General features: G+C 36.9%; 1 protein-coding gene across 1 annotated transcript; it reads right to left on the reverse strand.

Moving 5' to 3' along the window:
• Positions 1 to 823: 823 nt before the first annotated feature.
• Positions 824 to 13,880, reverse strand: LOC132718950 (dnaJ homolog subfamily C member 27-like; the record flags this gene model as incomplete). Its single annotated transcript, XM_060702667.1, has 6 exons — positions 824 to 1,209; positions 2,815 to 2,888; positions 3,531 to 3,727; positions 11,842 to 11,914; positions 13,094 to 13,159; positions 13,773 to 13,880. Coding segments are annotated over 6 exons (633 nt in total), but the record flags the coding sequence as incomplete, so codon positions are not given.
• Positions 13,881 to 13,884: the final 4 nt, after the last annotated feature.

The raw sequence follows: 13,884 nt of genomic DNA on the forward strand, positions 1-13,884 counted from the left end.
CATTATGTTTATAGTATGTGACAATTCTTGAAGAATTTGAATATTTATCTATAAATGTGTGATGAACGTTTTTAATATACCACATAAGTGTTATAAGTTCGACAATGTGTTTCGCAAATAATGAAATGAAATGAAGGACAGTAGTGCATTTAATAAAAAACATTATAATGACAATGAATATATATATATATGTGTGTGTGTGTGTGTGTGTTTGATATTATGTACAAATGTGTGGTTTGGTCAGTATAGCGACCCAAGTGCTTTCCGCAATTAAATATGAAATTATGAAATGATAATTGTGTTTGTTTGTTTGTTTCTTCTTAGTTAAGGAGACGATATAAGGTTTAAGGGAACTGATGTAACTCTCCAGGTACGACGGTTAGAAAACTACCCGCCTATATGACTGAAATACTGTTTGGAAAAGGCGCAAGAATGAAACAAACAAAACAAAAACTCTGAAAAGATTAATGGTTTAGAAGAAGTTCCTGCCAAGTTTTTAAAAGATGCAGCTTCTTTTTATTAAATTTTTATTAATGTTCTGTTCAGAAAAAAATTGTATCGGATGACATGAAAATAGCTAGGGTGAAACCGTAAATTTGTATAAGAAAATAAGCAATCTTGAAGTTTAATTAAACCAATAACTTGTTTGCAAAATTTGGGCAAAGAATTGCACATAAATGCTATTTTCAATTACATTCTGGATACAAATGTGATTTGTATTTAAGAAATTCAAATTGATTTTTTTTCGTTTTTCGGCTTCATTGGAATTCCGATAAGTAACGGAGCCATTGACTATTTCATTTTGAAAACTCAAAAAAAAAACTGGACATTTTCACTTTTTAAAGTTTATGACATTTATTCATCAGCTTCAATTTGACAAAAGTAATTAACGAACTTCTTTATATCGAGTAATCCAGTTTGGATAAGTCATTCGCCAGATTTTCAAAATTGTTATCAAGTTAAGCGATACAATACAATTCGAGATCCAATACAATACTGCGATATAATACAATACTGCGATATAATCCAATACTGCGATATAATACAATGCTGCGATACACCTTTGTGTTAAATCCTTCAAGTATATACATGTACTACAAATTTTTAGGAAGAAGTCCGGCTTGTTTCCGTTTATTGACAGCATTGTTTAATAATTCATCAAATAATTTATGAACACCATCACCTGTAGCAGCACTCGCCTCGTACAAACTGAAAAATATATAAATAAAAAAATGAAAAACTATAATTAGAAATAAAACCAATTTTCTATAATATAGTACAATACACTGATAAAATAAGAAATTACAATGTACTGAACTTCATACATGTATAACAATCATCGTTTATAATATTTTTTTACTCAGTGTCATAAAATATACACTGAATGTTAAACAATGTATTACTTGTTGTCACACAATACTGAATGTCACACAATGTATAATGAAATGTCATAAAATATATCACAATATATTACAAAATACTACACAATTTACCGGTATACATAATGGCACACAATATATACTAAATATCTCACAATACATTATTAAATGTCATACAATATATAGACAATGTCACACAATGTATACAGAATGTCACACGATATATAAGTATTGGATGTCACACAAAATATAATGAATGTCACACAATATATACAGAAGTCCTGTGTATGAGTGCTTAAACACTTGGCACGTTAAAGAACCAGGAGAAGGTTCTGGAATTAGGGTATCTTTCTGTATCTATAATTACACTATCCTCCAAAATATAAAATGACTAATACTATTCTGGAAGACTCGCCCATATGGGCAACCGGTGGCGAGTATAAATAAACTCAAATTTAAATTCATATGTATATATATGTAAAGTTATGTATAGTTCTGTTCGAGTCACCTTTTTCTATCATCTTCCACCCTGCCAATAGTCAATATACTTGAACAAAGCATATTAATTATTATAAATATTTGATCCCCGGACGGTCCATTTCACTTCAATTGTGATTGATCATGAAGTCCTTTCTACGCCATTTGCACCGCACCTCTGCCCCCGCATGTACAGGAGAAACTAACTAGTAGTTCGTTGCAAAAGTGTAGACATGAAGTACTGGTAAACTGTTTGACAACTTGTCCTGGAATATGCGATGGCTGATGAACTGTGTTCGGGTGAATTCGATGTGGCTTGCTGCCGTGATTCGATCGGGTAGACTAATGTCACTTTTTAACACCAACATGTCACTAAGATTTTCGAACACCGGGAAATCAAACTAGTGACTACACATTAACAATCTGTGCCACAGTAGGTTAAGCTAGGAAACCCCACAATAATATACCTTCACAACTGGAAGATATCATTTTAAAGATATTACCATAATTGGTTACCGTGTGACAAATACTGTATTTCCGTAAACGTTTCTTATATTTAATATTTTATTTCCCAGTGTCACCACGGGTCATTCTTAATCTTTAAAAAAGAATTCCCTATTGAATTCTCGTTATCAAAACGGACAAATTTAATTTGCTGCAGTTCATTCCAGTATGGTATCAGACAAGATATTTCCTAGATTTCACTGTCAAATTTTAATGTGTTTTTATGCTTTGAAATTATATTTGCATCGCTTTGAATAAACAATTTTGCACAACTGAAATTACTATGGTAAAAAATGCATGCAATTTTAAAAGGTACCAACTATTTTTCCCAATTCAGCAATTTTACAACACTGGACAAGGCACTTATTCCCAAAATTGCTATTCAGTACTGTATCAGGAAACTAACTCTCGTTATATAATACATGTATATACAGTAAATATATAGCAAGCTTACTTTATCTTATGGCTAGAAGCCCATTTTTTCGCCTCTTGTGTAGAAATTAATCTCTTCCCTGACTTTGTGTCTACCTTTTGAAGAAAGAAATACATCCAAACATAAACCAGACGAAATAAGTTGATACTTTACTAAAATGCAACATTAAACTTATGAATAAATTTGGACACAAATCTATGTGACGATTTAAAATAGCGTTCATTGGTTTTAAAAAACGTTAAAGATAGTTAAATGATTAATATAATATAGTATCATCAATTTACAGACTCCTTGCAACAAAATAAAAAAACATTGGCCAAAAGTAGGATTTAGAAAATGTTTAAATCTAAAAAAGCTGATATGTCGTTGCGTAAGACTAAGTACTTTAATTTGACAGTGTCAGTAAATTTCAGTCATGTTTATAAGACATTAATAAAAAACAATTAACGAAAGGATAAGCTGAGAAACCGTGTGATGTGATCATATAAGAATGAACAACTATCTGAAATTATTTATCATAAGCATCAATGGAATATCTTTTCGAACTTACTAGAAAATAACTGATAAAAACAGTTTAACAATCATATTAACAAAAGAAAACTACGTTACCTTAGATAAAATTATAAAGATTTAATCGATTGCCCTGAATGGTTTAAAATGTCATAAATGTTTTCTAAAAACCAAAAATAACAACCACTCGAAGACATAACAAAATGGTAAAAATCATGTAACCGTACCTTGTTAGCAACAAGAACAATTTCCTGGACACCACCACTGTACTTATTGACCTCTTTTATCCATGTTTCTAGGCTTTCAAATGAGGCTTGGTTGGTGACATCAAACACTAAAAATACGGCGTCCGTCTGTCCGTACAACTCATTCCTTACGTCGATATACTCGGGTGCTCCTGATAAGTCCCAAAGATGTACTCGCACTAAAAACAGTAAAAAAAGGAATAAATAGTTCAATTAAAACATGGGATTCTTTCAGAATGATTGAAATTTCAAATAAAAGGCTTTTTGTATAAAATCACTGATGTATGTCTTAATAGTTTATGATCATTGTTGTATGTCTTACAAGTATAAGATCATTGTTGTATGTCTTACTTAATTGTGTGTCAATTGGTTTGTAGATGCGTCAAGTATAGTGTGCTGTGTGTGTTGTGTGCTTGTTTTACCTTCCGCTTTCAGCCTCTGCCGCTGGCTAGCGCAAAGCGAAAAAGAAGCAGATTGTGTAAGTCTTCCCTGTCAACACAAAGCCTCTCTACAGACAAGCTCTTTTTAGTGCCTCCCTGTGGAGGAGTACCTCACGGTCTCAGGCTGAACTACAGGACACTCGGAGGTGGTCTGCCCCTAAACGTACGTGTATGCTAGGCCCACCGGCGTGTGGACATGCCCTTATGCCCATGAACAGACCCCCCCCCAGGTATGGGTAAATAGCTCCACTGCCTTGTGGATGCTTCGGGAGAGGCTAAGGCTAACGGAGAATACCCTGACAGAAAACAACCTTGTGCTTCCAATGATGGTTCTTTAGCCAGAAGCTAAGGGTGGGGAAACCCCTACAGAAAACCTAAAGAGATGAAGTCAGCGTTACTGGGCCAAATGGCGCTCTCTAACAAACCACGGTAATATGCATCTACGCCATGACTACACTGTCATCTACAACATATCGATGTGGCGCTGCTTCTTTGAAGACCCTCCAAGGAGAGACAGTGTCGGGCTCTGAGCCTCGACAGAGCCCACCCAAAGCTACTAGAGGCCCTTCACCTCGATTTGGAGCCAGGAGACGAGGGAGATATTTTACTGGCCACACTTACAGACAGAAGAAACCAAAGCAGCAACTTTTCAAAGTAATGCATCTGAATGCAGAAGGGCTCTCCAATAAGAAATCAGAGCAAGAGCATGTCCTGCATGAACAAAACATCCAGGTCTGCTGTATACAAGAAACCGACCTTCAAGAGGACAAACCCTTCAAGGTCAGAGGTTATTAGTGCTTCCGCCGTGACAGGATAGGATGAAGAAAAGGAGGAATACTTACACTGGTAAGGAACAACATTGGTGTGACCCAAACCAACACCCATATGGTTGACTCCGAGTACCAGGTTCTGCGCCTTAGACTGAGTGACAAGGTGGTACATGTTGTCAACCTCTACTTCCCAAATGACAATGCCTTGTCTTTGGAAACTATCCAAACTGAGGACACAAACTTCCTCATTGTGGGTGATTTCAACAGTCACTCACAAAGCTGAGGATATGATCATATTGACAGACGTGGAGAAGAGGTTTAAACCTGACAAGATGAACACAACCTTGTCCTGATAAATGATCCTGACGACCAACCGACATTCTACTCCAGACGTTGGCACAACACATCTATACCAGACATTGGTTTCTGCACAGAAGACATTCATAGCCATGTCACAAGGATAGTAGGTGAACAACTTGGAGGCAGTGACCACCGTCAAGTGTTCATCAACATGCAGTTTACCACCAAGACAGTGTCTAAAGCCCCTAGATGGAACTACAAAAACGCCGATTGGACAGCATACATGACACTCACTGATGAAATCTGTAGAAACATAGGAGTACAGGGACGTGACATCAAACGAGTCACCAAAGAATTCAATACAGTTCTTCTCAAATCTGTTCATGCATGCATTCCCGGGGAGCTAGACGTAACTACAAGCCATACTGGAGTGAATAGTTGGAGGATTTGCAGAATGATTTATCAGAGGCCAGGAGAGAAGCTGAATCTCAACCATCTCAAGACAACAACTTGAGGCTCCAACAAGCAAAAGCCAAATTGCTTAAAACCAAGATCCAGACCACCAGGAGAACCTGGAGAGAGAAAACTGGATGGCACCAAGCTTTGGAGACTGGACTTTGGAGACACGTTTGCAACCAATACCCTTCTTGAGATCTTCAACCTTAGCTGGAAAGAAAGCAACCTACCACAGATATGGAGAGAAGCAATCATGATCCCCATCCCCAAATATGGATAGGATCTCAAGAAGCCTTCAAGCTACCGTCAAATAAGCTTAACCAGCGTGTTGGCAAGACCATGGAAAGGGTTTTAAACCAGCAAATGAAGTGGTATCTAGAGACCCATAATTTAGTGGCACACCAACAAGCTGGCTTTAGGCAGTTCCGCTCAACGGAGGACCAAACTACCTACCTTGTCCAAGAGATTGAAGATGCCTTTCAGGAGAAGAAAGCCACACTCGTTATGTGGATAGATCTCCAGAGAGCTTTCGACAAGGTGTGGACAGGTGGCCTCCTTGTGAAACTGTTGAGAAGTGGGGTACAAGGAAAGATGTACATCTGGCTCAAGTGTTACCTGTACAACAGAAGAGCAAGAGTCAGTGTAGATGGTCATACCAGCCGAAGCTTTCTACAAAGGCATGGAGTGCCACAAGGCGGAGTTCTATCACCCACTCTCTTTCTCCTCTTCATAAATGACCTGGTAGCTGACCTACCAAGAGGAATCAAAGCTGCCCTCTACGCAGATGATCTTGTGTTTCGGTGCTCAGAGGAGCATGCCACAACTGCCGCATACAGTGACCTTCGACAAACGTCTTACATGGAAGGCTCATATAGCACAAGCTGAAAGCAAAGTACGGAAGAAGCTAGCCATTCTCCGAAAACTTGCAGGCACCACCTGGCGAGCCAGTCAGGACATACTAAAAACAGTATACAGTAAACTCCGCTTATAACGAACTCATTGGGACATTCAAAATCTTTTCCTTATATCCGGAGTTCCTTGTAAGCATACAGCGAATTAGTTCCTTGTATCATGAGTTTTTATAGCGAACATATTTACATATAACGAACTGATTGTTAAACATCGTCCGCCATTTTTAAGAGCATTTGATTAAGAATAGTCATTTATTTCTTTTTTAGACACAATACCCGAAAGCGTTCATTTTGGAATTTGAAAATCCATTTTTCTTCCTTTTATATTGATTCAGAATATCTTCTATTATATTTTAAGGGTGACTTTAACAAATGAAATATATAGATTTCTTTTCATTTCAATCAAGCATACTTTGAAGTTTTCTATGGATTATGTTTGCAAGCATGCGTGATTATGTTGAAAACCGATAATTATTTTACTCGAGCAAAACTATTAAAGAAAAGAAATTATAGAATAAAAGGAATTACCGTTTTATCTTTGTGACAAGAACTCAAGCTAAAAATATCTTAAATAGAAAACTATTACATACTTCTATACAAATTCATTTTCATATATTGAATTACATACAACAATAAACGGTACATTCCGCGAGTTTTATTCCGTGCCAATAAAAACGAAAGTTGAAAAAGCGGGATATATTGACGAATAGCCGATATTTGGAGTTCGTTATAAAAGTGTAATTTTATGCACTTTTAACTAAATTGGGACTAAGAAATGAGTTCCTTATAAGCGATAATTCCTTATAGCCGTGTTCGCTATAACCGTATATTTTTATATTAAATAAAGAAGGGCAAAATTCGGGCCAAAATAAATTGTTCCTTATAACCGGAAGTTCGCTATAAACGTGTTCGCTATAAGTGAAGTTTACTGTATAAAGGTACTTTAAGACCCAACCTGGAGTATGGATCCTCAGCATGGATGACAACTGCCAAGTCAAACCAGCAAGTGCTTGACAAGGTCCAAAACCAAGCCCTGCGTGTGATCACTGGAGCAATGAAATCGACTCGGATAAAAGCTGTGGAAAATCTCACCGCTATTCCACCACTTGGTCACAGAAGAGAAGAAAAAACGATGATACAAGTGGCGAAATACCAGTACCTGCCAGACCATCCCATGAAAAACAAACTGTATGGTTTTATTTCGATCCTTGAAGATCGTTCAGCCAGCACGACATTATTGTTGTGCTTGTGGTATTTTTAGTTTTAACTTTTCGGCAATTTCTAGTTGGGTGGTTCCAATATTCCTACTTGAATAATGTTGAATCACCCTTAGGATATGTTGCCTGCTTTTTAAATTTGTCTTTTGACGTCTTATCTGTGATACGCAGGCTTCATAACCTCTGATCCCCTTTCAAAATTCCATTTTATTTAGTTCCGCCCATTGTTTTCTCGTTTAGGGCACACGCTTTTTATCACTTGGGGACCATACGCCGCTTTTCATGGAATGGCACGGAAGTGTCACATTAAAGGTTCCATGATAACCGCCGTAAGAACACATCTGCGGATGTTTCTAAATTCAAAATTTTACTATTTCATGTTTAAATGTTGAATTCTGCTAAAACCGGTGCTAGGGGGCGTGGACGGTAACTTGCACTTTCCAGTACCGTCCATGAACAGGCTCAATCAAACCGAGCCTGCAACATTTTCAATTTTGACGTGTTGGGCTTTCTTTAGGGATTCTGTATTTATCTAATTTATGATCACATCCGTGTTATTTGTGCCGTGTGGTGGCTGTAAAAAGTCTCCCCGTACATTTAATCAATGATGTTATATTTTCGATCCTTGAAGATCGTTCAGCACGACATTATTGTTGTGCTTGTGGTATTTTTAGTTTCAACTTTTCGGCAATTTCTAGTTGGGTGGTTCCAATATTCCTACTTGAATAATGTTGAATCACCCTTAGGATATGTTGCCTGCTTTTTAAATTTGACTTTTGACGTCTTATCTGTGATACGCAGGCTTCATAACCTCTGATCCCCTTTCAAAATTCCATTTTATTTAGTTCCGCCCATTGTTTTCTCGTTTAGGGCACACGCTTTTTATCACTTGGGGACCATACGCCGCTTTTCATGGAATGGCACGGAAGTGTCACATTGAAGGTTCCATGATAACCGCCGTATGAACACATCTGCGGATGTTTCTAAATTCAAAATTTTACTATTTCATGTTTAAATGTTGAATTCTGCTTAAACCGGTGCTAGGGGGCGTGGACGGTAACTTGCACTTTCCAGTACCGTCCATGAACAGGCTCAATCAAACCGAGCCTGCAACATTTTCAATTTTGACGTGTTGGGCTTTCTTTAGGGATTCTGTATTTATCTAATTTATGATCACATCCGTGTTATTTGTGCCGTGTGGCGGCTGTAAAAAGTCTCCCCGTACATTTAATCAATGATGTTATATTTTCGATCCTTGAAGATCGTTCAGCACGACATTATTGTTGTGCTTGTGGTATTTTTAGTTTCAACTTTTCGGCAATTTCTAGTTGGGTGGTTCCAATATTCCTACTTGAATAATGTTGAATCACCCTTAGGATATGTTGCCTGCTTTTTAAATTTGTCTTTTGACGTCTTATCTGTGATACGCAGGCTTCATAACCTCTGATCCCCTTTCAAAATTCCATTTTATTTAGTTCCGCCCATTGTTTTCTCGTTTAGGGCACACGCTTTTTATACTTGGGGACCATACGCCGCTTTTCATGGAATGGCACGGAAGTGTCACATTGAAGGTTCCATGATAACCGCCGTATGAACACATCTGCGGATGTTTCTAAATTCAAAATTTTACTATTTCATGTTTAAATGTTGAATTCTGCTAAAACCGGTGCTAGGGGGCGTGGACGGTAACTTGCACTTTCCAGTACCGTCCATGAACAGGCTCAATCAAACCGAGCCTGCAACATTTTCAATTTTGACGTGTTGGGCTTTCTTTAGGGATTCTGTATTTATCTAATTTATGATCACATCCGTGTTATTTGTGCCGTGTGGTGGCTGTAAAAAGTCTCCCCGTACATTTAATCAATGATGTTATATTTTCGATCCTTGAAGATCGTTCAGCACGACATTATTGTTGTGCTTGTGGTATTTTTAGTTTCAACTTTTCGGCAATTTCTAGTTGGGTGATTCCAATATTCCTACTTGAATAATGTTGAATCACCCTTAGGATATGTTGCCTGCTTTTTAAATTTGTCTTTTGACGTCTTATCTGTGATACGCAGGCTTCATAAACTCTGATCCCCTTTCAAAATTCCATTTTATTTAGTTCCGCCCATTGTTTTCTCGTTTAGGGCACACGCTTTTTATTACTTGGGGACCATACGCCGCTTTTCATGGAATGGCACGGAAGTGTCACGTTGAAGGTTCCATGATAACTGCCGTATGAACACATCTGCGGATGTTTCTAAATTCAAAATTTTACTATTTAATGTATAAATGTTGAATTCTGCTTTAACCGGTGCTACGGGGCGTGAACGGTAACTTGCACTTTCCAGTACCGTCCATGAACAGGCTGAATCAAACCGAGCCTGCAACATTTTCAATTTTGACGTGTTGGGCTTTCTTTAGGGATTCTGTATTTATCTATTTTAACAAAGAATCGTATTTGAAGGAGCAGCTTTATACATGAATCCAAACAGCTTGTCAAAAAATACAGCCCTAGACTTTGACCAGCAATCACTCCTCTCGGTAGGGAGGACTTATCAGAGCCATGTAAACATGAACTGTCACACATACAAATTCGCACTACTGTCCCACAATTATCATCTTGGGAACAGGACGAGATGACCAAGAAATCCCTAACACAAGCTATGATACATGAGAACTTCCCAATAGATCTGGACCCATGTATATACAGACGGCTCAGCAACTGCCGCTGTCCAAGATGGGGGAGCTGGCATCTACATTGTGTACCCAGGAGGTAAAACGAAGACAAATAGTTGCCCAACCGGAAAACACTGCACCAATTACAGGGCAGGAGTTGAAGCTATTATGCAGGCTATTACTCTTATTGAAGAGTCGCAAGAAGACTTCTCAAATGTGGTGGTGCTAACAGATGCCCTGTCTGTTCTTGAGGCCCTAAACAACTGTTGGCTACCAGAACTCTCCAGAGCTGTAAGCTATGTAAGCCATGGCAGAGAGCTGGCACTACAATGGATTCCAGCCTACTGCGGAGTCCCTGGAAATGAACAAACAGACGGCTTAGCCAAACTAGGTGCCAAAAGAGACCTACCACAGAACACCGTAAGGCATGAGGAGAAAGTTACGCTGATAAAGGCACTAATGAAGCCAAAATTCTGGAAACAAAGTGATCCCTCGGAAGCATTAATCACAACAAAATAAGATTAGAATTGCAGACTCGGTTTGATTGAGTCTGTACATAGACAGCACAGAATGATAACAATCTGCTTACCCGAGCTGAACAGGTAGCGCTTGTTACGCTACGCACTGGCCATAACAGGCTGAATGCACACATGCATGATAAGCTAAAGCTGTCCAAATCACCTCTATGCTCCTGTGCGTTAGAAAATCAAACGGCAGAACATTTATTACACAGATGCCCATATTTAGAGCAGCTGCGAAGAAAAGTTTGGCCAGCAAGCACCCCACTTGAGGAGAAACTCTACGGGAAACTTGAGGCCCTCCGGAAGACTGCACATTTCATCGCTGTGGCTGGGGTGACATTGTAGAAGGGCGAACGACAAGAAGAAGAAGAAGAAGTATGTCTTACAAGTATAAGATCATTGTTGTATGTCTTAAAAGTATAAGATTATTGTTGTATGCCTTTCAAATATAAGATCATTGTTGTATGTCTTCTGTCAGATCGTTGTTGTATAAATAATTTGTATTCAATTTCATTGTTACTGTCATTTCGTTTTTGCCGAGGCGACGGATATTGTAAAATGTTTATTCCTTTTGAAATAAAAATTTGAAAACTCTTGAAATCTTAGACATGGTCTCATATTCATCTTAGTAGCCCCCCGAGTATTAATCAGATTGCCGAGTGTTTTGTTATTTCTCTTTCAAACATAAAAACACGTTCCCTGTTGTCACAATATGAAATCCCGGCAAAAAGGAACCAATTAACGAACATCTGAATACCATATTTATGTCGCTTTACCTTTGCCTGCCGTCACAATATGTAAATCCTAGCAAAAAAAGAGCCAATCAACGTGCATGCTCTGGAGTGCAGGTAACTGATACATGCACTCCAGTTAACGCACTGTGCATGTATATGTATACGATGTAATTAACTCTGACACATTTTCAACAGAAAGGTCCCCAAACTATGATACAACATAATTATAAAGTTCAAACTATAATTAGAACACAGATATTTATATTTGTAGATTAGTACTTACACTCATACCCTTTTACGTTTTGAATTTTAAATCCATAATCAACACCTACAGTAGGTTGATACCCTCCACTGAACTGAAAATACAAACAACATAATTCCATAATATTCATATTTTATTTACAGAAATACGAGCAATATTAACATTCACTACATTTCGTATTTCTAATGATATTAACTACTATGGGCGTGTTTGGTTTGCAGACCCAGTACGTGCCGTGATTGAATAGAAGTTCCACGGAAGAAGCGGCCGAAGACGTGTTACTCACGAAGCAACATCCCGACAACAACACAATTCAATGCAATTGGGGATTAACGTGTCTGAGTTCGGGAGAGCCATTCGTCTCCCCTACTCGCCGGGCTGAGCGCCGTTAGACTTTTCCGGGTTTTTTCTCCCTTAGAAGGAAGTCGTTTCTCAGTGGTGCTAGATTTGAAGACTGTGCTCACATCATGCTTACCATAGTACAATACTGTTACTTGAATTTTCAGTAGTTAAAATGTGTTTGGCAAGTGGGTACCCCGCCATTTACTGCAACTGATATATTAGGATTAGCCCATTTCAATTTTTTTGGCACTACGTTACATTTATCCTTCAAAATCTAAACAGTCCCCGATTTCTTGGGACAACCTCCGTTAATTTAACATTTAATCTTGTAAAATCTGAAATCTGATTGCACTGTTTCATCATGACTTATAATTAATTTTTTCAATATTTTCTTTTTATTATCACTTTGAATTCATTAACTTTAAACAATAATTGTCTTCATAATGACCATTTCAAAATGCTCGTTAAATTTTATATTCAAGCTTTGACATTTCTCTTTCTTTACTCGTTTCTAACAATATCATGTCACAAGAGAATACTTTAATACTTTCTAATTTTAAAAAGGTATTTTACTGTAACAACAACATGGTTAAATAATGAAATGTTTTTCTACATTACTTTACAATTTAAAGATATATGCAAAATACTTCAACTTAATATTAACTGTATTTAAAAAGAAAACAAAATATCAAATTGTTTGATAAACAAATAATACACTGGTCACAATGATGAACAATGATTAACATCAACAAAAGAACAACCATGAGGATGATGTGAAGGGGTTAATGGTGGTGATGATGATGATGATGATGATGATGATGATGATGATGATGATGATGATGATGAAAGGACTGTATATAATTATGTACATGTATATAATAGCCTTAGGCATGGAAATATAACATATTTGATTTTAAGCAAATTAATTTACCTTACTCTCACAGAAATGTTTGATCAGACATGTTTTCCCAACTCCTGCATTACCAATACCAACGACCTTTAACAGAAAAATACTGTTTTAAAATACATACAAATTACATATTTAAACATAAACTATTATATAACGATATTTAAACTTGCTAAGTGAAACAATGAAACAATGTCTAATTAATGTCTTTGAAATGATAAACATAGCCTATTATTAGTGCTATTAATAAGGCTTTGCTGTGAAGTAAAGCAAAGCGAAGTAGTAGGCTTGTCATACATATTATAATTTTGGACTATATATAATAACATTTATATGCATCAAAGCTTAAAGCTTATATTTAATCTTGTTTTTGTATAGCCGATTGTTATCTTCCAATTGCAGTTGTTCATTCATATATAAATAATTCTGAGTGAATACACAAAAATAAACGTTTTGAAAAGCAAATGTTATTGTTTTGTAGTATCATTTTCCACATGGTCAAAAAATATTTTGGTATAGATCTATGTACAAAGCATATTATTATTCAAATGCAATTATTCTGAGTGAACACACAAAAATTTTGGAAAGAAAATGCTATTATTTTGAAGTATTATTTTCCACATGGTTAAAAAATATTATAATATCTATATCTACATGTACAAAGCATTGCTCCAAAAACAAGTTTACCATGCAATTATCTTACCTTTATCCAAATGAGGTTATCAACTGAACCTTGTGCATTTTTTGCTAAATGAAATATCTGTCGATCTATTGACCGTTGTGGTAAATATAAACTAAATTTCAACTCATTTTAC

The sequence above is a fragment of the Ruditapes philippinarum genome, unplaced genomic scaffold (genome assembly GCF_026571515.1).
Source record: "Ruditapes philippinarum isolate M1 unplaced genomic scaffold, ASM2657151v2 ctg4819_1_1_1_1, whole genome shotgun sequence".
In the NCBI taxonomy this organism is placed as follows: Eukaryota; Metazoa; Mollusca; class Bivalvia; order Venerida; family Veneridae; genus Ruditapes; species Ruditapes philippinarum.